The 27,612-nt window shown below is 38.4% G+C and overlaps 1 protein-coding gene across 4 annotated transcripts in view; it reads left to right on the forward strand.

Moving 5' to 3' along the window:
- Nucleotides 1–575: 575 nt before the first annotated feature.
- specc1 (sperm antigen with calponin homology and coiled-coil domains 1) overlaps nucleotides 576–27,612 on the forward strand; it is an 86,059-nt gene continuing 59,022 nt past the window's right edge. The window contains exons 1-3 of one of the 4 annotated variants that reach the window (XM_025005164.2): nucleotides 576–682; nucleotides 16,636–16,799; nucleotides 16,931–17,066. In XM_025005164.2, the coding sequence (XP_024860932.1) occupies nucleotides 16,644–16,799; nucleotides 16,931–17,066 (292 nt within the window). In that variant the 5' untranslated portion in view covers nucleotides 576–682; nucleotides 16,636–16,643. Of the gene's footprint in view, nucleotides 683–809; nucleotides 838–12,371; nucleotides 12,526–16,635; nucleotides 16,800–16,930; nucleotides 17,067–22,898; nucleotides 23,269–27,612 lie in introns of those variants that run through there. The other 3 variants (XM_025005163.2, XM_017412684.3, XM_017412685.3) reach the window with 3 other exon arrangements.

A 27,612-nucleotide genomic window follows, 5' to 3' on the forward strand; every position in this document is an offset into this window, starting at 1 on the left:
TTTTTAAGCTTTTTTAGATTCATATTAATAATCATGCAATTTATATATTTAAAATAACTGACAAAACTATTAACAAACCCACTGAAAGAAGGTATAGCACGTTTTTACATACAAGTATGAGTGCGGTATTTACTAAAATATAATGACAATATTGACTGTGCCACGGATGTTTAAATTAAATGCATAATAATAAAACAGATAAAACCACTATATTCAAGGGAGAGAATAATAATATTCAAGACCAGTCAAGGTTGTCAAATCAAAATTGACTTACTAAAGGAAGTTCAAAAAAGTTCACAAATGCAAAAGAATCAACGTCAAATTTTAAGTGAACCTTCAAATGGCGGCTTGCTTGTGAATATTTTATTTTAATTTTTATTGACTCTTAAAATAAATTATGTAAACATTGTGTATTGTAATGCTGTTACATGTATATATTAAGGCCAATCCTTAATATATATGTGTGTGTGTGTGTGTGTGTGTGTGTGTGTGTGTGTGTGTATGTTGTGAAAAACAGACTACATTTCCCATAATTCTATCCGAGCATTGCACCAAACTGACTGCACGCGCTCCACCTACTGGCTCCAGCAGTGGCTGTTGGTGACTCCTGAATGACTCGCGCGTGCGAGTCGGCAGCAGCATCAGCAGACGATATCAGGAGGACTGCCGCATTACCGAACAGGTGAGCTGGAGCTAGCGTCTACAGACTTCAAACGTCCCTTCTTGTTTTTGTTTTTTTTTTAGTTTGTTGAGCTTAAACGCGTCCCTTCAACATTAAAATGCTGGCGTGTTGTCGACGGAGGAAGCGGTGAGAGTTGCTCGGGATGAGTTGCTTCGGTCAGTTGACATCTACGCCAAAGTGCCTGTCGGCAGCTTGTTGTTTACACCGCTGACGGGCGGAATAAGACGTTTCTTTATTTATTCGTGCACTTAATGATTTATTCAGAGCCGGACGCGTTTTTATCTGGTTTACATAGTGCCTTTCACTGAATTTGCCCAAGGACATGGTGTTTTTAGGATAATTGAACATGTAATTGACGGTAACATGATCTTACAGGATTATGTCATTTCTCATTTTGTATGGTCAAAGATGTTTTTTTCCTGGTTTACTTGACGTTCTCACGTTGCATCATCGAGGCTCCTGAGTTCAACAGGATGATCAATACGACCCATCTGCTTCACATTCATTTAGTTTCCCTTGATGCTCATTCCAGTTTGTCTGTAGAATAAATCAGACGAGGAACTTCTTATCAGGCCGTAAGAATGGTGGGGTTTTATGGAAGTTCTCCTTCTGCCCTGTCATTTTATAACCGGCTACAGTCCTTTGATCAATTATCTAACAATTAAAAATAAATAAATAAATATATATATAGCAGTTTTAAGAAAACATATAGCAGTTTTTTTCAGCTTTAATTTATTTTTCATTCACTCAGTTGGTTCTAAAGTAGTCTAATTTACTATAATCCAACAAATGTTCTTTAAAAGATCCACAAATTTGCAGCACAATCCCAGACAGACTTCCCAGACAAATGCACCATTGCTCCATGATAAGGATATGATTTGAGTCGTTGTAGGACACATAATTTTGGTGCTCTTTAGCACCTGTTTCTCATTTGGGACTCATCACTCCTCTCTGGCACAAGGCGGAGTGTTGACTGGCAGATAACAGTATGAATGAACCGCAGACTTCATCTTTAATCCTCAAGCTGCTGCAGGAACCACCCTGGTGTGCTTCAAGGAGGATTTTTTTTTCCCCCTCACATCTTCAGTCAGCCAATTGTTTTTCATTAACCCAGGTGCTTTTGTAAAGTAGTCAAACAAGCCTTGTGATTAGTGCTGCTGTTTTTTGAAAGCTTGTAAGTTTCTGTTTTTAATAGGTCTTTAAATGCATCATTAAGACAGCTTGTCCTGACTAAGCTGTAGTGGGCGATTCTCCTCCTGCCACGTAAACCTTTAGCTCCACTTGTACTACATCAACAAGGTGCTCGAGAAACATGAAATTGTTGTTTTAATGCAAATCTAAGTGAAGCTTACATGATTCTGTTTGTTGTTTGTGACAGAGACCAGATTTAATGTGGGACATTCAGGGTTCCCTGAGGAAAAGCTTAAATGAGCAACAAATAACAGCTTCCACTCTCCCCTGTTACCTTTGATTATGCCAGAGGAAAAGAGATTTCAGACACGAGTGCTTTTCTGCTTTTATATGATTTTTGTTTTCAACATGGATTTTGTTTGCAGTCAATTACAGCCTCTGTTTTTCTCGTGGTTAACCATCCAAGTAAAATGTAAATGGCTGGAAATCAGTCTTTGGTCTCCAGGCTGTGTTCAGAACAAGTCGTTCTGATAAAAACATGTAAAATTTGCCAGGCATATCAGTATAATTATATATATATTCAGATGGCAAAATGGACTGAAACGAAGTGTTAATTTTTAATTATTTATTGTTGGAAGAGTATTTGGTTTTCCAGTGCTTAGTATGTGCTGTAACATATAATGCTGACATGTTAATGTAAAGATATTCAACAATAGGTAATATTTGCCATCTTAAAAAATTTATGGTACAGTTTTGTATTGATGGAGTTACTCACGATGTCCTCCAGCTTTCTCCTCCATCGCCTCATTATCCAAGCAGTTCCTGTCATTGGTGTGCTATTTATAGCCTGTGTTATGTGGAGAGCACACATGTCCAGTTGCGCGGCGGTGGAATGGCGTTTCTTGTCAGACAGAAAACAGTATCTTATGGTCTCCTTGACTGCTCTGCTCAATGAGAAGAATGCAAGCGTGTGAGTGTGAGAATATGTGATGCTCCACGGGGAATTTGAGGTCCCATCTCATGTCAGACTCTCAGAAATATCTGCTACCCCTGCTGGTGTCCTGGAAATAACTTGTGTTGGTGGCGCTGCTGTAGGCTGGTGAGAGGAGGATGAACTCTCTCACCCTCTCATGGTTATCGGGTCAGGGTGGGGGCGAGGTAATCACATCTGGAGTGACCCTGTCCAGCTGTAGTCAGAATGGTAAAAAGGAACATGCTACGCTGAGGGATGTTCAAAAATACAAAATTATTTTTTAGTGGAAAACATGCACCCCATAGTAATGGCTTCCTGACCTAATTTAATGAGCAATTTCAGACTCTGGTAAGCAGGCTGTCTAAACCTCATGCTTCCATTGAACTGGAAAGAAATGCGTTTAAAAGGAACCCAATATGACTCAAATGGCCGATTAGATTACCATTGAAATGAGCTAAACTGATGTGTTTTTAGAAAACTCCATTTGTCTTTGTTTTTCTAATGTTGGAGTAAAATTTTCCACTCGTTTGGAACCTGCAGTCAAGTCTTCAGCTTTTTCTGTTTCAACCCGAGCACAGTAACGGAGTGAGGAGAACATTACTGGAAGATGATCCATGATTTGAAGGTAACAGAGAAGCGGAGACATTGAGGAGGAGCAGAGGAGCTTCACCTTTTATCATCAGCTGTTCAAGGCAAGCATCTGTGGCGGGATGGGTGGAGGGGTTACTGTGACATCTTCTTGTCCAGACCTGTGGCACGGCTGAACTTGAGTCCAAATTGTTGGTTAGTGGTCTAAGTAATTCTTTTAGTTTTATTGTGTTTGAACTCTTGTTGTCTTTGGTTTTTAAGGCTTGAATGGCTGAGTACACTTTAAATATAACATGCCACTCTGACTGGTAGTTCTGAGGGAAACAGTGAGACCTGTCTGTGGCTTCTGAACAGAGACGTGTCCCAGAAAATTCAGGGCTGTAGCCTGACTCATAAGTGTGCTGCACAGCATGATGAATTGAAACATCGCAGTGGTAATACTGCTGCATTATGCTGCTGAGATGGGCTGTTGGGGTTTTGCTTATTCTAATGCAGGCCCGTCAGGTAGGACAAAGCAATACATAATGGGTCTAAAATTTTGTTGTAGGCCCCTATTACCACAAACAACATCTGTGACCTCGTCCCTGTTGGCTCTGGGTGACAAATGTGTCGAATGGAACAAGAAAGACAGGGTGAAATCTCAAACCCAGGTTTTAGGACAATGCTTTAGTTGTAGCGTTTAGTAAGGTTGTGATGACCTGCTTTACTTTTTAGGTTTTTGTTCGACTAGCTATACAACAGAAAGCTGCACCATGAGGCACTAAATCTTTACTGCTGGCTGATTAAAGCTGCAACAGTGTTAAAATTAAACTGCCAAGCTTGGCCAGATGACATCATTGACCTAAATGTCATATTTGACATATCTGTGGTGTTAACCAGCGTTTTCTTGTCACAAATCTTCCATGAGCCCGTGGTAAGGTCCAAACTGCAGTATTCTGTCAGCATGGTGTCAGCCACCATCTTCTGGGTTTCCTTCTTCTTCTTTGTTTTCTCTGTTGCTCTACTCTGGCAGATCTCAGCCTGCCAGTTTTGTCCTTTGTTCTCCTCGTCTTCAAGTCCAGACCAAACTGACAAGAGCAACTTGCACATGAATTTATTCCAGCACGCTTACAATGCCACATATAACACAGCCAGGATGCACAACGTTGTATTTATGCGGTACGTAAGAAAATGCGTCACTCGTGCTAGTGGTGGGAATCTTTAGGAACCTGACATTTCAATTTGGTTACAATTCAAAGGGCTGCAATGTGATTATAAAACAAATCTTCAACATAGTCTCTCAGACCTAAAAGAAACTAAGTATTTTACTCTAACACTGTGATAGAAAACAATTTTCACTGAAACAATAAAAGCTGGAGTGGACTTTGTGATTTGCTTTTGTTTTTTCAGAGCCAAGTGGAAATGTTGCCATTGGTTGTTTGATACTCTTCTGTTAGCAGCTACCACCTGCTGTTTTTTCTTCTTTTTCCTCCTGGTGGAAATGGAAATTTCCTTTTAACTACATAGAAGTACTTCTGAACACTGGTTCTCAATGCAGAAAGAGCTGTTTGCATGTTTCAGTCAGCCACGTTGTGTGCACGCCGTAAACAGTCTGGGCGCCTCACTTCTGAGCTCTGCCTTTGCACTCATCCACATGATGTTACTGACATTAAATAATAGTTGATTTCTGACATTTAAAAAAAATTAATTCAGAATTAAGCATGTCTGCATCGCGATGCGTCAAAAAATAGCTTATAACCGTCACCCCTACCTGATACAAACCTAAGAGAAGATGAGTAAGAAGCAAGCAGTGGTGCAGACACAATATGGTGCAGACAGTGTTTACACATTGTAGCATGTGATTGTGTATCGTTATTGTTGGGTCACTGCTATGTAACCTTTTTTGTGGTGTCTGTGAGGTCTACATTCTTGATTTTTGACATGACCAATATTTCTGTGGCAGCCTGGCAGTGCTGAAGATCTTTAAAGATGTGATGTTGAGACGACTGTTTCTTACAGTCGCATATCTCAATACACCAAAAATAAAAACACAAGACAATTATGCAGTCAATGCATGGAAAATAGGAAATGCTGGGTGACTTTTAATGCACAGCAGCTTAAATAGATTCAGCTTTAATAAAAGCTATGTGCTCAGAGGGCATTTTAAGTTAAGTTATTAAACATTTTCTCCGAGGATCATCATCTGTTGTTTTTTATGAAGAAACACTCTCTCATTCTATATCTTAAAGATGTTAGGGAAATGGTAATAAGGACTGAAACGCATTTCACAGCTTTTCCGTTTCAAACTCCCACAGACACACTCAGAGACAGAGTAGTTATGTGTCTTCACAGGGTAATGTCTGGTCTGTTGGACTGGTATGTCCCTTATCGAAGTGAAGGAGGTTTGACTGAGAGGAGAGTGACCGATCAGAGCAACATTGATTAGTAGAATAGCACTCATTTAGTTTAATAATGAGAAATTTCTGTTTCTGTCGAAACGCGTGACTGCAAGTTTCTGCTGTTTTACATTATGCACTGTTGACGTACAAAAGGCACAGATGGTTCCCAGCCTCCACAGATATTTCCAAGGATAGTTTTTTTTTTCTTCTTCTTTTCCAGAAATATCTATCATAAGCTTTGTGGATAAAATGCCTTTCACCAGCACTCAGTGTTTCTGTCTGAGAGGTGTTTGATCATACAGAAGCGCTTTAAGTGTCTTCTGGATGTTTTTTTTGCAGCTCAGAAACGTCCAGGAAACCAACCGCATACTTGACAAGCATCTCACTCACTGCCACAACTCACTGACTCTGAGGAATGTTACTGTTTTTATAAATGGGTCATCCGGGCCACATATAAGGATAAAGGGCACCTCTTTAAAAAGTGGACTGTACAAGTCAAGAAATGATTGATTTAGGACGACTTATGACAAACAATTTAAACAGGACGAGCAAGTTTGTAGGCGTGTCGTACACATGGGAGGGAAAGTGTCATTAAAATATTTACTTAACATTATGAACACGTCTGATCTACTGACGTCCATTCTCTCCACACAAGTCAAACACGGCTACAGTACATGTCGAATACTTTTCATGCCTTGGTTCTTTTTTGCTGCCTGCTAAAGACGCGCAGAAAGGAGAGCACTGTTTGGGTCGGACAGCAAACGCAGCCCGTGGTTCTGACACTATGATATTCCAGTGTGGAAAATCACTCAACTCTGTTTTGTGCCTGTGTTTTGATTCTCTCACTGGCCTTGTGGATGCTGCGCTTGTGTTTCTATGGAATCCACCCACTCGGCACAGGGAGCCAGCTTGGCAGACTGAAAGCTGCTGAAGTTTCTGCAACGTGGCTCCGACCGATTGTTTATCAGACAAGAACTTTGACACGGACAGAGCAGGAAGTTTAGCCCTCGAGGGAGCCTGGAGCTCTGAGAAAGATGAAACGGGGAATGGAGTAAAGACAATATGCGTGAAGGTGTATTTCTTTGCTTCTGGTTATTGTATCTTTAATTGATAGTTAGCAGTTGGGATTTTATTTTCATTTTTTGAAAAATAATAAATGACTGTGACTCTAAGTTGGTCCTTGTTTTGCTGGGGCCGAACATATTATCACCTGCTGCTAAAAGGCCAAAGAGGACAATGATGTTTTTGCTCCGAGTGCATGTGTTTGTGTGTCTGTTACTGAAATATCTCATGAACTGCTGGATGAATTTAAATGCAACTTGCTGAAAGTAATTATTGGATGTACATTCACAACTGATTAACTTTTGGACTCTGCCCCATTCAGGATGGTCACCACAGCTACTAACTAGGGAAAACATAAAAATTTCTATAGCTCAGTTGATTTTACAGACATTGAGCTACAATCTGATGTGGTAGTAGCTGAGAGTCATTAACATCTCATATTCCTAATGTGGCACTTCACAGTATTTCATGAGATTGTGCATAATGTTATTTTCAAAATGTTATTTTGACCAAACTGCTATAGCGCCAACATTTCAAAACATAAGATGATTTGAGTGTAAAACTCTGGCATGAAAAATTAATAGATTTTTAAAAATTATGTAACTATCATATTTGAGGACTGATGACTTCATATGTAACACTAAAAGGGGATTTACAAAAAAAAATGATGCCTTTTACGTTTGTGATTATCTGGATGATTGGTGTTTTGAAGCCTGAATTCTTTCACTTGTAATCTTGTATACAGAGTATTTATAAATACAGATAATAAAAGATATTAAAAACCTCCACTTCCTCTTTTAAACATGAGCCAATACTGGTCCAAAGGGAAGTTCTTGGGTTGAAAGTTGAAGAACCCATCCTGCACAGGCTTAAAATCTAACCCAAGAAAATATTGATCTGTGTTCAGCTTGAAGGAAATTGTCTGCTCAGCATTTTCCTCACAAGTTTTGCTTTCTTTCCTTTTTAAACTAAAAAATGCTGATTTAGGCAACAATTCTCATCTACTAATAAACTGAGAAGTATATTTTCTATTGCTCTTCCTAGTCAGTATGTAAATATTTGAAAAACTGCACTGGTTTTGGTATGCGTGGTATCATTTGATACTATACCAACAAGTTGCTGCTGACTACAGAAAATTGTACATTTGCTGTATTATTTTCTGTTGGAAACTAGCTTCCTTAATACTGCAGCTCGCATCCTGTTTCATGCTACTTTCACATCCCTCGAGGCTAATGGAGGAACACAGAGGGAGAACAGAGACCGCCTCGCAGCATGGGACACAAACTAATCCCACACACTTCCTGTTACACTTCAGCTGAGACCGTGGCTTTCCACACACCTCTTTACTATGTCCAGGTGTTTTATAGATGCTTCAAAGCTAAACTAAAGGGGCCTCGTGGAAAAAAAAAAGACAGCTGAGCAGAGACACGGTGATGATCTGAGTAAACTACTTCTGGGATGCATGTGCTAATTTGACAGATAACACCTCCATTAGCATTGTTTAAAATTTCACACCTTCATGTCCACAAAGTTCCCTCAGGGCAGGAGCTTCTGTCAGGAGGTTAATTAGCAGCTGCTCAAGCCAAAATCCCTTCAGCACCGCACAGCAGAAACATGACATGTTTTGTAGGATTATTTTAAAGATTCTGAAATTGGGTTCCTGTTTAAGTCTAACAGGACTGATGAGCTAACAGCTAGTCTGCATGCGGCCAAGACCAAAGTGGATTTTTGCGGGCTTAAAACATCTCTAAATTCCAAAATGCAATAGCAGTTCATGCAAAAGTTATTTTATAGACCTTTTACAGTTCCATCATGTTTGCATTACTCTGTTATTTACATAGAATCCTATGGTTATTTTCAAGCACAAATAACAGAAACACCCAGATGTTTTCACTTTTGGTGCCACCAGTGTCACTTTACTAGAATAACTACAATGCAAAACTGATAAAGATGTAAATATTTAAATAATACCTTTTGCATAAACTGCTGTGAAAGTCTGAAGATCAGTGTTGCTTTAAGATTAGTTATTATTTGCTCGTCAATATGGTCTGAGTGGACCGACTTCCGAAGCAATTTTTTTTTTTTTGTCTTAAAACGGCTCCAGTTGCCAAAATTTCACAACGGTTCACACAAACACAAATATTTAAACTTTTACACTACCATTATTTTCACATTACACAGTTACTTTGGTTGATTTTTCTACCAGAAATTGACCTGAGCTGCACTGGAAGTGTTACACCTTGCTGGTTCTGCCACTATTTGTGCTTCCAAATTACCATAGAAATCTATGTAAATGACCTATTGACAGAGATACAATGGTCTTTGAAATATCATTTGAATGAGCTGTTTTGAAATTTTGAACATTGGAGCTGTTTTATGATTTCAGCAGGCATTTTATTCTCGGCTGCATTTGGACTGGCTGTGTACTTGTAAATCCTGTTGAATGTAAACTCTATTTTTCCTAACTGAGGCCATTCAAAAAGCGATCTGCGACAGACAATTTCTCATAACGTTTCAATAAGGCTGAAGTGTCCCTGTGAGACGTCAGATTTACCTTTTTAAATTTCTTGAACCTCAGTCCAAGTATTTGTAGTACATCAGTTCAAATCCGCTCAACTCAAGGCCCATTTTGAAACCTTTAGCTCTTAATGGAAACGCTCCCAACATCTTGGTGCCTGACCTGCAGCACACCTTTAGAGCTTGCAGTGGTTATAGAGTCCACCCACAGTATCCGACATATGGTTTCACTGTCTGACCTTGTTATGGCTGACGTACAGATGGTCATTTGCCCAGCTGCTGTTGTGGTAATGTGATACTAGCTGGCGGAGAACTTATAATCTCTGGTTTTATTTTGAGAAGCTTTTTTCAGCTATCTTGATAAAAGGAAAATACCTGGTATTATGATAAATTTGAGCAGAATTTTCACAGTATACTGGTATTCAAAAACATCAAAACATGTATTACATAATCTAATTTATTTTTATTTAAAAACCACACTTTCACCATAAAAATCACACTGTTCTGCAGCAGTATTTTACAGCTGTTATGTTTTAGTTTCTAAACAGAAACTTTGGCACATTGATAACAAGAAAAACCGAATTGTAATATTTAATACTGTTATGTGGTTTTATTCTTGGTTATTCCACTTACTGATGTATTTTAACAGGACTTGTATTTTATAAGCTGTTCAGTTTGAGGTGCTACAAGGACATTTACTTTAATAAAACTTATATAGCTGAAAACATCTAACAGTTTCTATTCTTCTCATGTCTTATGTACTTAAACATCCATTTTGAGACTGAATTTATAATTCATGGATGTTGAATCGTTTTAAAGAAGGCTAAGTTGTTCTAGAGTTCTTTTTAACTTTTGAGTAGTCATGGAAAAACTTTTATTTTTAGACTCACACGCCAGTTGAATCACCGTTATTGCATATATTATTTTTTTATTTGTTGTGTCTCTTTGCGGAGAACCTGACTCAGTGCGCCTTCCTGTTCACAGAGAGAAGGAAAGGGAAGTGAGTGAGTGAGAGGCAGACGTCACTTACTGTTTGAGTTTCATCATGCCTGTTGTTGTCTTGTATCACACAATGACAGGAATGTCCTCAGAGCCATGTCAGTGTTTGGCCACATGGCTTTATTTCCTATCATAATTTATTATTGCCTGAGGACATCAGTGTTCTGCTACTTCCTGTTCTCTAATGCAGGCTTTTTACTTCTTTTTAAGTGGACCCTTTTTAATTTCTGACACAGGTCATGATCACTGCCTGAATAAGTGTTGACACTGTGATAGGTTATTGTTAATTCATACGTTGGCCTTTTGTATGGGTTCAGTTGTGCAGGATATTATACATACAGCTAGTTACTGGGTTCTTCCTGTGGTTCATTGTAAAATGGAGTGACTAAAATGCTTCTTTATTCTTTTGTTTCCTTCAAGACCCACTCACATATGTGACACACTGGTTTGTGATTTTGTTTAGGCAACATGAACACATTTAAATGTTAACTAACACACTTCCTACTGAAGGGGCTGTACTCTCCTGGTTTAGCTATACAACAGCACACTTCCTGTCATGAAATGTTTTTAGAAATAACACAAAAAAATGTCTGCAAATATGCCAAAATCATTTTATTTTCTCCTAGGCAAGGATTCTTACAATAATATTAGATTGAAATATTACATATATTTCTGGTTTCCCTTTTTTTTCTTGTTTTTTTATTGTTCTCCATTTGTTATTCTGACATTCAGCATTTCAACAAGTGAGTTCATCACAGATGAAGTATTGAATGTCCTTTGTGGTGGAACAATAAAAGTGCGACACATTAGGACATAAAGATACACGCACACAGTCGCTGGACCTTTAAACCTCACAAGTAGCTCAGCATCTGACATTTTCTAAGTCTGTGCTCTCGTCTGCGTACAAAGTATGATCCAGAATGCTGCCTCTGTGTGTTGGTCTCATTAAAACAGGGTTTGCAAGAAATGGCTTTTGAATCAGAAATGCATACATGTATGATTTTAGCAGACTTCCTTTAAACATTCTTGACGAAACCAGTGGTTTGTGGCCTATGTGACTTAAGTTTACACTCCCGGGAAAGATGTGTTTAAGGAGGCTGCAGTCTGTGTGGTGGTGTCCTCATTCATCACAGTCAGAGAGGTTTCAAGCAAATGGGTGTATGTTAAATCACGCAGAAAAATCTTTATTGGCAGCAGGGTGTGAAACTGTATGTGATGCCGAAAAAAAAAACAACCCAATCTGTACTGAAGTCTTTGCAGCACGATTTTAAAAAAGGCAGTTGTTTGCCTTTTGTAGGGGTGCGGTCAGATCAAGTTCCTCTGTTAACCACTTGCCACACACTGAACCCTGTTTAACTCCAGCCCAGAGTGCAGTACTCTCTCAACCCACATGCTCTACATCCTTGGCATGTTGTGGGATCAAAATGAGACCAGTATGAGAGAACATAAAGTCTGACTGCCAACCAGTCCACAAATGATCCACCCTCATATTACAGAGTGTTTCGGAGACACAGATGGGCTTTGTCAGTGTTTGTAGCCACTGTTGCTGCCCACAGACCCTGAGTTAATTTGGTAATAAGGAAATTATGATAGTCATAATTTGTATCTGTATGATTTCCCGAAATGTAAAGACTAAAATATGAGCACAGGAAGTAAAAACAAATTTTATTGACACAGCACATTCGGATTTAGAAATTCATTAGAAACTTTGTCTTTCTTATAAACTACTCACATGACTCCAAGTTAGATCAGATGTTTACTCATTGTTTGGCTCAGGAGAAAACAATGATTAAAGCTTTGTGATTGCTTTTAATAAAATCCCTCATTCTTATTTAGGTGATGTTTGTTGTTTCACATGATGCCGTTCCTCCTCCTGGGTCTTTGTCCCTTCTTTGTTTTCTGATTACATGTGAGGCAAACTGGAAACGCTGTGAGAGGTCAGGAAGAAAACATGCCTATGGCAGAGAGTTTATCACTCTTCCTCTTTTGTACGAAAGAGAGTGTGAGGCAACAACAACAACACACACACACACAGAAGTCTGCCTGCCTGCAGTTCTTCCTCATTCTGACTGCTGAGTGGAGGCAGACAGTCGTTTCTCCTGTCTCTACATTTTTACCTCGTCTTCAGAGCAGCAACAAATAATTTCAGCAGTTGTGCTTCAGAGCACTCAAACAGGATACAGAGTCCCACAAACGTGAGTGAACTGCAACACTCTTTCTGATCTTCTCAAGAAATCATCTTTCCGTGTTAAGCGTTTCATGACTTTGGCATGTGGTGACATACTTTGAGTAACTGATTTACATCTTTTGTTATACATACAGTAACATTTATTTAGGATTCAGCACTATTAAATTATGAGTCAAAGATGCAACTGAAGTCTGTCACTTTTCTTTTTTTATTGTAGAAACAGAGAACAGACAGGTATTTCTGGTTGGTTTCTTACATTTTTCTTAACTTCTACACTACGCTTGTTTTCCATAAAGGAAATGAGGGCTGGGTCAAACTTTGCACAACTTTACTTACTGAAAGTTTTACAGCAGTGGCTTACCAAAGGGTGCTCTGTTTAGATGTATGTTATAATTACTTTTAATGATAGGTTTTATTAAGCTGCTTAAATGATGCTGCTAACCTACTGCTGTGCAAAAGTTTTAGGTAGGTGTGGAATAGTGCTGCAAAATAGCACTTTCATAAATACTTTTTTTTAGCGTTTTTTGATTAACTATGCAATGTGAAATACAGAAGAGAAATCTAAATCAAGTCGATATTTTGTTTGAACGCTTTTTGTTTTCAGAACAACCTGGATTCTTTTCAGTATGCTTGCACAATTTTAAGGAACGTGGCAGATTAGTTGTTCCAAACATCTTGAAGAACTTTTAAGGATGTTTTCGCTTGAATCCTTCTGTCTCTTCATCTGATCTCAGGGACACAGTGATGTTAAGGTCAGGTGTCTGTGCGGGTCATTAAATCACTTCCTCTTGTCCTTTAAGCTGAAGATGGTTCTTAATGACGTTGCATGTTTGGGGTTCTTGTTCACTAATGCAGAGTAAATTTGGGGCCAGTCAAATGACTCTAGATTGTATTATGTGATGGGTAAGAAAATGCATGTATTTGTCAGCCTGTAGAGTGGTGTCAATCCTGACTAAATCTCCAACTCCATCTGTAGAAATGCAGCCCTTTGGGGAGCAAACTGCCTTCTGGTACAAACAAATATTTCAAACATTGACATCTCAGTCCAGAGCACCAGCTGTCCTGTCATAAAGACATGGTTTGCTCTCATTCATTTTGTTGAAATATTTTGTTGACATAAACCCATATTTTAGCAGCAATAATGTGATGCTTGAATGGTTAAGAGCTGACAACTTGGCCTACAATGAATGACATCTGAGGATGATGCATCTCTCAGGTATAATATATATATATATATATATATATATATATATATATATGTCTTTAACCCTTATACAGTATGTCACCCTTTACTTGTGCATTTCAATATGAAAATCTCTTTTTGTGAAAATAATATAAAAGTGCTATAGAAGTATTATTGGAAAAAGCATCAAGTCATACTTGAAAGGTCTGCCTAATTAAACCCCACAACAGGAAGGCAGCACGTTTTGCAGTCAGTGTTTTCAGGACTGCAATTTCCTCCTTTAATCAAACTTGTTATGTGTTCTATAAAAATAACATCGACAGGATGTTTTTAAAGCATATAGAGCTCCAAGTGGTGGGTGTATACATTTTACTGCTGCATATACTCACCAGTGGCATACAGGCAGTGTTTGAAGTGCGCGTTGGCCTCCCAGCAGGGCCCCAGCTCTTGAATTTAAAGTTAGAGAGTTGTTATGATGCTTAACTTTATTTCCTGTGATTTGTGGTTGTGATAAGCTGTGTTGACCAAGTTGGATGTTTTTTGCAATTAATGTGCACATGCAAAATACTATTTGTCTCTTAACAATTAAATAGTCATGGGTATGTGTATAATGTAAATATCATTGACCAAACAAACAAAAGTTTGCAAAATTGTTGCATTCTGCATCCATAAACTGAGTGAAATTGGTGATCCATCCCTCAGAAAACTTGAATATCAAATGTGATTGTAGGGTTTTAATAGATCGTCCTTTTTACATCTGATTTGTTGCATTATTTACTTATCTGTTTTTTATGTTTTAAAGCGCACTGCTCTTAACAGTTCCGATTATGATTTTCATTCAGGCCCACCCTGACAAACTGCTGTTAGTTGTTCTTAACTTCTGGTGCCTTCTCCTTATCTCTTCTCAGCAGTACAGTCCAGCAGCAAAAGTCGGAAAATGTCAAAAACTCTTTTAATGCTTTGTGCCATATTTGGCTTTGACATTTAGCTACCTAATTTTGGAAGCAATATAATTAAAATAGATTACTACCTATAACTTATTGCAGAACCACAAATTATGTTTGGTTTGCTAACGTTGTCTAAAGTTAGATTTTTACAATCCATGTTTAAAGCATAATGTCTTCATCTTGCATGTGTGTTTTGGTCAGATTGTGCAGGGTGTACAACAGTAATCGTCTATCTTTGCAAGCTGAATTGTTCTCACACTTTCTCGTTTAAATTTTTTTATTTTTTTTATCTGGTTCTTGATTAGGATACGGCCCTGCAGTCTGTCTTTCAAAGACATTCAAGTTTCACATCTAGGTCACAGGAGAAAAAAAAGGGACATAATTCTGGCTCCTGAGAATCCTATCTCTGCAGTGCAATATGGTGAGGTCATATTTGCAGAATGCAGCACTGCAGTGGCCAAATAAGGTTAAATTAAAGTTATTAGAAGGCTGACATTTTAAGGCTTATTTTTTTGTAACTCTTTATTTGTTATTTTGAAAACAACAACATCCTCAGTTTCACCTCCTTTCCTCTTTTCACCTACGTTGAGACCAGAACAGGTTGATTGGCAGGCAGTGGGCCGAGCCATGCTGTGTAAAATGAGCTGAGAGGAGATGTTGGACTCCTGGGCTGAGCAGGAGTTAGTCACAGGATATCGCCCTGAGAGGTCCTAAATGTCATGATGGGCTGCAAGGGAAACACATGCTCTCTCTCATGCACAAAAATGCCACATACTGTATTCTTAATCAGTGCAGTCCAAATCAACCTCAAACCTTTTCAAAATGCAGTCATGTGAAATCTGCTTCAGTATTTTATCAATATGAAAATGATCCTCTTTTTATTTTTATTGTGTGCATAGATTAGTGCCTATACTCCTGTTTCCTTTAGCCCAGATTTTTATTTACTGCAATAGAATCCCATTTGACCAAGATCTACTTCTGTCATCGCTGCAGCACAAGGCTCTAAAATAAGACTTCACGAGCCATCTGTCCTCCCTGACTGTCTTGAATTAAATTGTTCTTCTGTTTGCATTAAATAAATGGTATCCTCATTAAGAATGCAGTGTCCCTCTGAGGCACAGGGGATCAGATTTCCTAAACCCTGATCAATAACTCCTCCTGGTCCCTGGGCCCTACAGAGCTCTTTATCAGTAGACACTTGTGGTTAAGTGCACTCTGGCCTTCTTCTGTTTCCTTTTGCTGCTTTTTGTCCAGATGAGTGCTTTTCCCTGTGGACATAAAATACAGGCTTTTAATGTGCACATTCACCGCATCCTGTTTGAGTTGAAAAAATAAACCCGTCATTGGGCAGCTCTTTTGACTATTAAGGCCATAGCCATTCACATTTCCTCAGCTAGATATGCAGAGATAGTGTCAAGTCTTTTTAACATGCGCATTAATAATTTATTGTTAAAACACTTTTTTTAAATTATAGCTTACTATATTTGAGTCATTCAGCTATTTATTTTATCCAGGATGAGACTTGAGTTATTTAAAAACATTAGAAAGGTGTTATTGTTTTAATATTTTGAATTGAGATTATAAAATTAAGCAAGTAGAATAGGATAAAAAGCTGCAGTGCATGGATGCAGATGTTCTTCCTCTCCTGAAGTCAAAAAGCCAGTTTACTACAGCATCACTTTCCTTGTTGTTCTCAGATGTTCAGTAGGATTTGTATTTAATTGAAAATCCTGTTTGGATTTTATGAGTTCGTGATGTCTCTGTATCATGTTGTATCTTCAAGCAAAACAGCTCAGCGGGCTCTCTGAGGATTATATAAACTGTGAAAAATGTTCCTGCAGTCCAAAAGCGCCTATAGACAGCAGGGCTTCTCAGTATGACTGTCCCGAGCTTCTGTTTGCCATCTGCAGGCACATCAATGCTTTCATTGTAATATAAAGTAACCACTTAAAGCTCTATTTAACAAATTCCACTTTATATTTTTAAGGTGTAGCCATGCTTAAGCCCAGTGCCACTAAGCTGGGGCTGCCCAAGTCGGGACTTCAGGAGCGGGCAAGGCATACCTCCCTGGCTTCCCCTCCCTCTGCCTCCACAGTAATGAAGACCTCCAGATCCTCCAACACGTTGGCCTTAGACCAGCGACTCAGCAAGGTATGATTACACACCACAGTCAAACATTTAATAACATGTTGATATATAACATTACATTTGACTGAAAGTTTTTTAGATTTGAAATGTCACCAAATTGAATCTTGTGGCACTAAAAGTGGATGTGTTTGTAGCTAAAAAGAGCCAGCAGTGACGATGCCTTGACAAAGCCCACGCTTGGAGCTGCTGCCTCTGGCTCCAGGATGAGGAAGACGGTTACTACTGGAGAAATTTCAGATCTAGCAGAGGCCCGCCCTCGCAGCCTTTCAGGTAGGAGACCTCAGTTCTTTACAGTGTGACAGATGTTGAACTAAGTATGTTCAGCCACTAGATGGTGACAGTGTACCAATAAACTTGGCGGTGGTAATAACCAACATTTTTTTGCAGATGTACAGTACAGTAACAGTCAAACATTGTTGTCACTTGTAAAACAATATTAAATAATCAAAACCACTTAGTAAAAAATCTGATTTTTTTTTTCTTTTTATAAATGTAGCATTCCCTGTAGACGAAAATCCCTGCTTACAGTTAAAGGCCCAGCATTCCTTGAAGGATTGCCTGTCGCCCGCCATCTTTTAAGTTTTAAGCTCATCTTCTGTTGAGTTGTAGCAGTTTTGGTCAAACCTTGAAAGTTATGTGTGAGCTGTTAGTGCTTGGGGTGTGTGTGTGTGAATGACTGTCAGCTGAGTTACAGCCATTCTTGTCTTGTCTAAGGCCAGTTGGCTGCTGTTGCCCTTTTGAATAGTGTTGACTCCAAAACTTAATTAGTTACAGGGGTACATCTATTGAATGCTTTCTGAAAGTTTCACTGAAATTTGTCCACTGGTTCGTGAGATATATTGCTAACAGACATACACATACACAAACACAAGGACACACACACACACACAGGCATCAACACAGGCAATAATATTATCACCCAGCGCCAAAAGGCGAAAGGTGATAATGAGATGAACAAGCAGAATCAGCTTCCTGAATCAAACATTATGTGGAAGCTGGAATACAGAGTTAGAAAAATATCAAACAAGAAGCTAAAAAACAGATGAACCAGATTTGTGACTGTGTGTGTGTTGTTACACACTGATTTCAGGAGGAAATTAAGTCTCATTCCCAGTGTTTATGAGTATTTATCAAAGGAATAATAAGTGTACTTTTTGCATTTCCATCATAAATGACATACGATAAGGGGGCACTGCTTTTCTCTTGGTGCAAAAAGGGGGAACTGCTGCTCTAATGGATAAAAAGGAGCAACAACATAATTAGCTAATACTAAAAGGCATATTGTATGTTGGGTAAATATGTCAGTTGATATTGGCATGGGTTTGTTTTCAGTAGTTCTTGTTGAGCACAGCTTACTTTCAGAGATTCCTCCGTGGGGCAGATATATGTTTGTTTGTGATGGCAGATCGCCTCCGCATATAGATGCTCCGGTGTTCTTCTTCTTCAAAGAACTCCTGCGATGAAGCGAAGATAATTGAATTCTACATGATAAAAGACTCGGGAGAAACTAGGAAATTGCAGCCAAGTTTGGCTTTGGGTTCTTTCAGACAAAATTAGACCATGATCAGCTTTCACTGGATTGGACCCAAATCAACCAAGGTTTGGTTTTCCCACCCAAAGTGAAGGACAATATTCCCACTTTGATAAATTATTTAACACCCAGTTTCTTAATAGCCTAGATTTGCTGGAAACGTCTAGTAGCTATGAAAGTTATTTTGTATCATTGCCTTTGGATTTAATAAAAAGTGACTCTTTTCTTATGGTCTATTTTTGTCCTTTGTTCAGTTTCAGTTCAGCATCACTCAGATATTTTCTGTATTAACCTTGGGAACAGTTGTAGGATGGTTATGAAAGGGGAGAAAATAGATGCTTTTTGTCTTCTGATATCCCTCAGGCCAAATACTGCTCTGTTCGGCACCTGGTATGGGACACCAAATGCACCATTGCACATCCAGACATATAAAGTCAGACAGTGAGTGAATATGTCGAGCACGTCTCAAAGAACAAGCTTATCAAAGTGTGAAAAATCTGATCTGACACCCGAAAGAGTGGCAGCGGTTAAACGTGTGCATTCATTTGCAGTCATGATGTCGCCTGGTGTTTTTGCTGTTACTGATGTTTGAGAGCAGAAATCTCTGTTCGGAAAAAAAAACAAACATCTACACATATAAAAGTAAAAAAAATCCAGTCCTTTTTTTTTACCATGGCATTCTGGGATGGCAAATGTTGCCTCTGGCATTGGGATGGTCTTCAGGCTGTCTTTGTTGATGTCATCACTGTTGTTTGCTTTAAACACATCCAAGTCTGTGAAATTACACACTGTCAAGAAATGAACATGGCTTTCTGGGCTCTAAAGTGCTCTGCAGCTAAAATGTTATGATACGTGTCGAGCAGTACTTGAGTCACTTCTCACAGTCTGTCCTGTTTCTTTGTGATTAAACTGTTTGCTTTTACAACTCAGTCAGAAAACATTGAGTCATAAAGTAGGGAACTCTTCCTAAGTCTTCAAATGACCATTATTTGTTTTTAAAAGCCACAATCCATTTTCTATCATTAATTTTTCTTATAATGTTCAAAAAACAAAGTAAAGACAGCTCTCAGAAATTTTATTTCATTTAATTTTTAATATAATAAAGGAGTTTTTGGGATATTCAACTGTGCATCATTGAGGTATATTCTGTTTATTGTTACATTCATTAGACATCTTTTTATGATTAAATTTAAGTGATAATAAAGATAAAACTGTTTTTATTTTTATTTTTGAAAATATTAGTCATTTTTATTTCCAGTTAAATGATAACTGTAACCTCAATGATTAAAAAATGAAAAAAGAAAGAAAGCATTCTTATGTTATTTAGATAATGTATGTAAAATAGAACCCCCCCAAAAAAATTTTTTTAAATATTTTATGAGATGTTCACTATATTGTCATTGCTGTAGGTTTTTCTAAAAAAGGAAAGAAATAAAAAAATAAAAATTAAAAAAAAAAACTGAAATGTGTTTGTGCTGTTGGAGCACACAGACACAGTTTAGGGTTAAAAAGCTCCTCTGACTCCCCCCACTCTGCCCTCACAGCAGGCTCCATTAATGAGTCAAAACTGTTATTTTTGCTAATGAGGTGTTGTTTCGATTCCATTTGGTTCGTTACACTGTCTACCGTGCTGTCAGACAACGGGTTAAACCCCAAGCCTCACGCTGATGACTTATTTAAAATGTTTCATCAATAATTCAGCAAAGCTTTCACTCAGGGAGGAGTCCCTGTGGAGCATAGAAGGAGAGGAGACTAAAAGAAATAAAACTTTCCTGTTCTATTAAAAAAATCGGGGCCCAGTGAGGATGACTGCAGGGCATAACTGGATGAATGTGTTCTTCATTGATGGGAGCTTTTATTCACCTTTAATCAATCAGTGCTTTCACTCTGATTATTGATGTTTGTGTGAGCTGAACAAAGAAATCCTTTAATGATTTATTGGTCTCTTAGATGTTTTTAAACAGCTGAAATATATTTCTTATTTATTGTATGATCATGCAATAAATATATAAACATATAAAGTCATATAGTAGCTTCTATTTAGACTGGCTACATTAATTACAGACCTAGCATTCTCTGAAGGAAGGCATATCCCTCTGCCTTTGATGACTGTTTTACACTAGGATCATTTTATGATGAGAAATGATGGCGTTATGGTTGTTTTGGTAAAAACAAAGATCACAAACCTCTTCAACAGCAGTGGATTTAAAAGCAACACAACTGGCAGGTGTCCTGCACTGCTACATGAAGTTATTTTCCTAAATAATATGTGCAAGCTTAATGTTTTCTATGTCTAGGTTAACAGATACACAAAAAGCTTATTCATTGCCTTAGAATATTTTGCTGAACTCCTGCTGAGAATATTGCATTTATCATCAGCACTTGCAAAGGATGCTCTGTTGCATGCTGGATAACATATTCATCCTCCTCACTAAATAAACATGCCTTTAAACCACCTAAAAATGATGTTCTCACCACAGGACATCCATCACTACCAGCTGAACTGCGGTAAGTGAACTCATTTCATCTTGTGCTAACAGAAAACACTTTATAATAAGCAACTTTACTGTCAGAAGAAAGAAGATGTATGCAATATTTTAAAAGTCTAAATATCAATAAAACAATAATAAGGTAATCCTGAAATATTATCTTCAAAATCTCTGTTAGTTTTACTTTATACAGCCTAGATAGGTGAGACTAGTAGCATGTTGTTGCAGCAGAGCCGTGTCTAACTTGTACGTCAGTGTTTGGGAGGCAGAAAGACAGAGCTTTGTTCTTTGAGCTTCTCATATCTGTCAGATAAATGAATCAGATGTGTCTCAGTACACAGAGAGACCTCAGTCTACATGAGAGCTCAGCCATGTCGCAAAGATACATTCTGTCAGGAAGTAAAAAGACACACATGCATACGTAAAGACAGGCGTAAAACATCATGCAGACTATATTAGCCATGTCTTCTCTCTATTTTTGTGCCCTCTTGGACTCTAAAGAATTAGCAGTGTGGTTTATGATATCCTCTTTTTTACAGCTGTTCCCACTTACCATAATTTTTTATGATGCTAAAAATAACTACAGTAATTGGGGAATTTTTACTCTGTGAAAAACATCTGAGTGGTTAGCTTCAGTTGCCAAATTTACCACTGTGTGTACGCTTCTGGCATCAACTCGGGCAGCTTGCCTGGCCTTTTTTGGATCAAACTTACAGCATCAGGTTTGAAATTCTGCTCTGGAGGAACTTGTGACCTGTGGAAGTCTCTGAGATGCAAAACAAAGAGGAATGATTCTGCCAGATCTTGAAATGGGCCTGTTGGGCTTTCAGAGATGGACATCCTGTGGTGAGGAGAACATTCTTAGATGGATTAAAATGATGCTTGTTTACCCTGGAGGATGTGCTTTTCCAAGACAACGAGAGAGAAAGGAACAAAACGACTGCAACAACAGTTTCTGCAACAATTGTGGAAAATGAAAAGGCTGAGGAACAAATATGCGCAGTTTGTATTTTTATGCAATAATACACGGCCTGTTAGGGGTGAATAATGGCACAAATAAAAGAAAAGCAGGAAACTTTGTTATTTAACTGCTAATCCTACTTAGGTGCTCAACCTAAAATACATACAATTTTATGACAACGCTTTTACAATCTAAGCCGTTTTGTTCAAACCTAAAAAAGAATGATATAATCTCATACAATATCATGAAATCTTGCGATGTGTTAGCTCTTGGAGTGTGTGTTATGAATAACTCTGTTACTACCACATCAAATCTAAACGTCTGTAAATCTTACTGCATTATATCCCTTTTTGAGTTGTAGATGTAGATTCATTCGTTATTTTCTGACAGTTGCATTTAAATCTGTCAAATGTGTGGTAACAGATGAACACCCCTTCTTATTGCCTGCCTGTCAGCGATAGGCAATAATTAAAAATGGACCAAATATGTTCCTTCACGTAAATCAATCTGTCATAAATACTTATTTACCAAACACATACATTGTTAAAGTAAAAGAACAGAAACAACAACAGCCTTCAGTCTCCCTGACTTCACACAGTTTAACCAAATGTATCACACAACCCCCCCCATCTGTATCCACATGTAGGTGCACCCACATAAACACTCATGCTATTGATCCCTGCTGCTTCAGCTGGAGACTAAATCCAAGTGGAAACCTTTGGTTTGCTTGCTGTACCAAAACCAATGTCTCTTTTCTCCATTTATGAAGAAGATATCTGCTGGGTGATAACAGTTGTGTTGCCTGAAGGTAAAGTCATATCAGACTGTCGCTGCTAGTCTCTTGAAAAATAGAAGACATGAGCTGCACTGTCATCGTCAGCCAAAAATCCAAGCTGCCCTAGTTTTCCTCTTCTCTTTGTCCTCCTCTTCCTCTATGTCCTCTCTGTAACAGTAAGAAGGTTGGATCATCCCACCACTGTTCAGCTGGTACTAGTGAGAGTAAACTGTCTGGCAGCAGTGGGAGGTGGTGTGTTCATGTGTTTGTGTGAAAGCCACTCCTCCTCTGAGCTGATTCCAGTCATCACAGCAATAATGAAGTGCACTCAACACTGCTGCATGCCACTGTGACATACTGTCACTATCCTGGAGGACAGGCGCACATTCACACACTCTCACAGTCACTCGCCAACAATACACCCTGCCTGCCTCCTCACACATGCCCACACACACACTTATACAAGCCCGGAAAGACGTGGAGAAAGGAAACGGGAAGCAGAACGAGGGAAGAGCAAGAAGAATTTTACATCTTTCACGGCTTCCCTCACAAGTGACTGACCAGTGGAGATTGTATGTGCTGAAAGGAGACCTGACACACACCTCTCCCCCGCAGTCACGGATTCTGGGATTACTCTGCCTCAGTGTAAAGTGTGGGAGTCACGGAGCAGACCAACATGGGGAACCAAGCAGGGAGACTGGAGGAAACTGAGCCAGGTCTGGTTCTTCTGCTGTGGTTTGCCTGAGAACCACTTGTCTCTTTGTGTGTTTGTCTTTGCCTATGCATGTAAATAATTCAGACAGTTTCAGAATACAATAGAGATGAGCTAATCTCTTGTAATTTCATGTCTTAGTACATCACTGGCAGACTAGTCTTGATTAATCACTACTGACAAGATGCACACCAACAAAGCAGTGACTGAATCCTCTGGAGATAAAGATGTGGAAGAGTTGGAAATGAGTTTTCCATTTACTCCTTCTGCCATGATGTTTTCAACCATATCCAGTTTTTAAATGTGGTTCTCAATGTGGTTATTTGTTGCTTTTCTACATCCAATCAGTGCAGGTCAACGTGTGTGTGTGTGTGTTGCACTTGTGTGCAGATTTGAGAAGTCAGGCAGGAGAAAGTGCTGAGCAGGATTTGCTTGACACTAAGCATGAGAAAACCTTCCAGAGGAGATGGTATCATCAGTTTCACACTCGCATCCTTCTTCTGCCCCAAGCTCTCTAAGATTTCCATTTCAAAGTCCTTCTGAACTGCAGTCGGCAGCAGCTTTGTGCTTATCAAGGGACAGCCAAGCTCCTCCACATCTTTGTAACCTCTTTGAATTTCTGTGACACAAAAGCATTTATATCTTAAACATATGTTTGACATTTCATTTCCATCGAAATAAAAATAGTTGAATAGATCTGTAACAATTTGCTTTGCAAAGCAGCAAACACTAGCACACAAACAGTCTTTTCTAACTGGTGTGTATTAAACCACATCATTTCAGGAGCAGGTGCTGCTTGAAGATAGAGTGCAATAGTCTCTGTACGGAAGGCAATGATTGCAAGCTGTTGCATGCACAATGAGATTAACTCTGTTTCTTCTGTGTGCACATTTTTTTCCTGCATACAGGGCACAGTTAATGCATTATACAAAACAAAATGAGTGCTGAATTAAAAATGAGGGGAAAAATGGGTCACCGTTGGAACTAATTACTCTCTGTTTAGGAATTAAGATTGTGTTTCTTGCATCTAGTTACAACTGAAGGGATAAAAGAAGAGTTTAGTACTTTGAAATAATAGACATCACAACAACGACAAAAAAAGAGCACCCAATTTGATCGCAATTGCCATACCAGCAATAGCTTTGTAAATTATTTGATTTGCTAAGAGCTGCCAGTTTAGAAAGGGTAAAAGGTTGTTGCATCACACATGGAATGATAGTGTTATCAGGCAGTTGCTGGAGCTTTTGACAGTCAGTCAAAACAGTGAGTGAAAGTCACCAAACACAGAGGATGCCTCATAGACACATTAGACAGTGTGGCAATTGCTCAATATGACTGGGAGATCTTTGCACTTCTGTCATTCACAGCCATTTGGAGTGGTGTTGTCACCAGGAGGCATAGACTGATGACTGGCATTGTATCATGTTCAGCAACAAATCATGGATTAAGTTAAATTAAAATAGTTGGTTTTACATTACCATGAATGACCATTGTATGTGAGTAGGTTGTTGCCAAGGGGAGAGGACCAATCCTGCCGATCTTGTGGAGAGACACCTGTGTTACCCCTGGCATCATAAGACAATTTTCCAAAACAGTTTTGTGAAATGGCTGCAAAGAGCAGTCTGTCAAAAGAGGCATGGAGCTGAACTCGGGTGTGTTGGCGTGCAGCATTAAACGTTACTTGGGTGACGGACCGATGCCTCCCTCATATAATTTTCAAAACATGACAAATTAACTTAGATTAAGAACCCTCTTTATTGTTAACCATTTTTTTAACTAAATGGAAAATTGTTGTGCATCATCATCAATCTTCTACTTGTTACTTAATCGTTTTATTGTTGTTTAGGCTTTTAAACCTGCAGTATGGTGGTCGCACAGACTGTATGTCATCACTATATCACATTTTTGAGCTGCAAAGCCAGCTTCACTTTTCACATGTCATCCTGCTACTACCTCAGTTAGCAGCTCAAAGGCACAACAGCTGGAGGTTGGCTTCAACTCCTCACTCTTCGCAGCCACGGTCAACTCAAAAATACCACCCAGAACGCATCTAAAGCTGTGTTTACATGTGACCAATCTCCTGGAAACGTTGGAGATTTTCTGATATTGATTGGGAAAAAGTTAAGCATTTTACACATTAATTCTGTGACTATTGATTTGTGTAGTTTTAATGCCAGGCCACTGGTTGGGGCTGACATGCACTCAGACTCCAGTCTCTTCAGTATGTAAACAGTTACATCCAACATGGGGAATATGCGTACCTTTTGCTTGGAGTGAGGTTTGGTTGCTGCACGTTGAAACAAACAGAACTCTGCTTTCTGCCGTTGTTACTGTTGTTGATTCCCTTGTGCAGCAGCCATTCGTAGTGCACATGTGGGATTTCAAATATTTGTGATCTTTGCAAAATGAGTTGAGCACAGCTTGAAGTGCAAAAAATTTGAAATTATAATTTTGGCTGTAATTGAGACTTGTGTAAAAATGAGTCCATAAAGACACCATTTCCCCACTAATCCCAGTGTATAATCTTCCTAATCTACATTTTAAATCAGTTTTCTTATAATTTCTTTAAAAAAAAACCCCAAAAAACCTTTTATTTCTAATTATTTCAATTTTCTTTGAAATTGACCATTTTTCTCCTCCTTGCTGCCGTAGTTCTGGGAAATCCCTTTGTATAATATTTTGCGTTATTGTGAATCTTGGGAATTGGCCTCTTTAAATATACAGCTATAATTCCTGATGAGATCACTCCAGACCAATAAAAAACGAGTTTGCAAACCAGCACTCTCATATCAAAACTAGGTTGTTGCCAGACGTGATAAATCACCAAATTTCAACAAACTACGTTTCATTTTGAAGCCTTTGAGATGGACAAGTTGAAAATAATAACTCAATATTGAAAAATTTCTCATTGGGACTCATTTTGTCAGCACAGGTCACATTTTACTATAAAACCAACCATCTGTGTTAAAATGCCTCTACAAACCAGCACAATCAAGCAACCAACAATCCCAGTGGTGATCTGCCTCAAGCACCTAGAATACCTTAAATCCACAGCTTCACAGGAGCAGCCATTGACGCTAATCAAGCAGAGATGAACTGCTGTAGTACCACTGCTTGGCCAGTGAAGATGTCAAAGGGTGTCACACCTCCTAAATCCAACCTCCATTGTAAAATGAAACGGTCTGTTACACGCTCAACTGATTGAACTATTTATTTCAACAATCTGCTCTCCATTTTTATGGCAAGACACTGTGGTAAATGAAAACTGATTATGTGTTATTTATAATGGCCACTGGTGACATAAGGCAAGAGTTCTGAAGTTTTGTGGGTTACTCATTTAAGTTTTTAATAAAAAAGTTTCATAATTTAAAGAGCATGAAAATAGTGCTGGAAACAACAGAAAGTTTGGTTCTCTGCATTGGCATCCAGTTCAGCTACACAGTGGAACCTCCCGCTGAGACTTATCAGGTTTTGAGGCTTAGAAAATGGAACATTTCCGATGTTGGCAGTAGGAAAAGAAGTGTGGGAACAGCATGAACTTGTTCAGTTTTAGATTGATGGTGTTATCTCTGAAGTGGAAGCCATAAGGAATAAGCTGTCTTCAGAAATGATAAGCAGGTTGTTATCTGAACTGAATTTACACTGATGGCAGCTACACCAAGCTGCCTTGACTCTGCACATGCACACATGGAGAGCCTGTGGTCAACACGCTGTTGGCTTTTGATAAACCATCAGTAAGATACAATCCAACAACTGTTGGGTCTATTTTCAGAGCTGTAACTCAATCATGCCATTTTTGGCACAGGGTTAAAAGACATTTTTAAAATATTTGTTTAGTGATGTAAGGAACATTGTAATTTTTACTTTGTCAAAAATGGGAAATTTCAAAAACTTGTGCTTTGTGCAGAAGATTAATTAAAACTCTTGAAGCCAACTGTAATATTTTAAAATGCTGTCTAAAACCTTCAAATTAAGAGACTGGCCTAATATTAATTTAATAGTTAGGAAGTTATTGTTAGAATAACATTCTTGGAGTTCACACACTTAGTTTATCATTGCCAATGAGATTTCTTTCTTTTTTTTTTAAAGAAACATAGATACTCTGGATAGTAATAATTTTTACCACCAATATTAAAGACTTGCCTGTACAGGTGCTGGTCATAAAATTAGAATATCATGAAAAAGTAGATTGATTTCAGTAATTCCATTTTAAAAGTGAAACTTGTATATTATATTCATACATTACATACAAACTCATATATTTCAAATGTTTATTTCGTTTAATTTTGATGATTACAAATGACAACAAATGAAAATCTCAAATTCATCATATCAGAAAATTAGAATC

The sequence above is a fragment of the Kryptolebias marmoratus genome, linkage group LG13 (assembly GCF_001649575.2).
Source record: "Kryptolebias marmoratus isolate JLee-2015 linkage group LG13, ASM164957v2, whole genome shotgun sequence".
In the NCBI taxonomy this organism is placed as follows: Eukaryota; Metazoa; Chordata; class Actinopteri; order Cyprinodontiformes; family Rivulidae; genus Kryptolebias; species Kryptolebias marmoratus.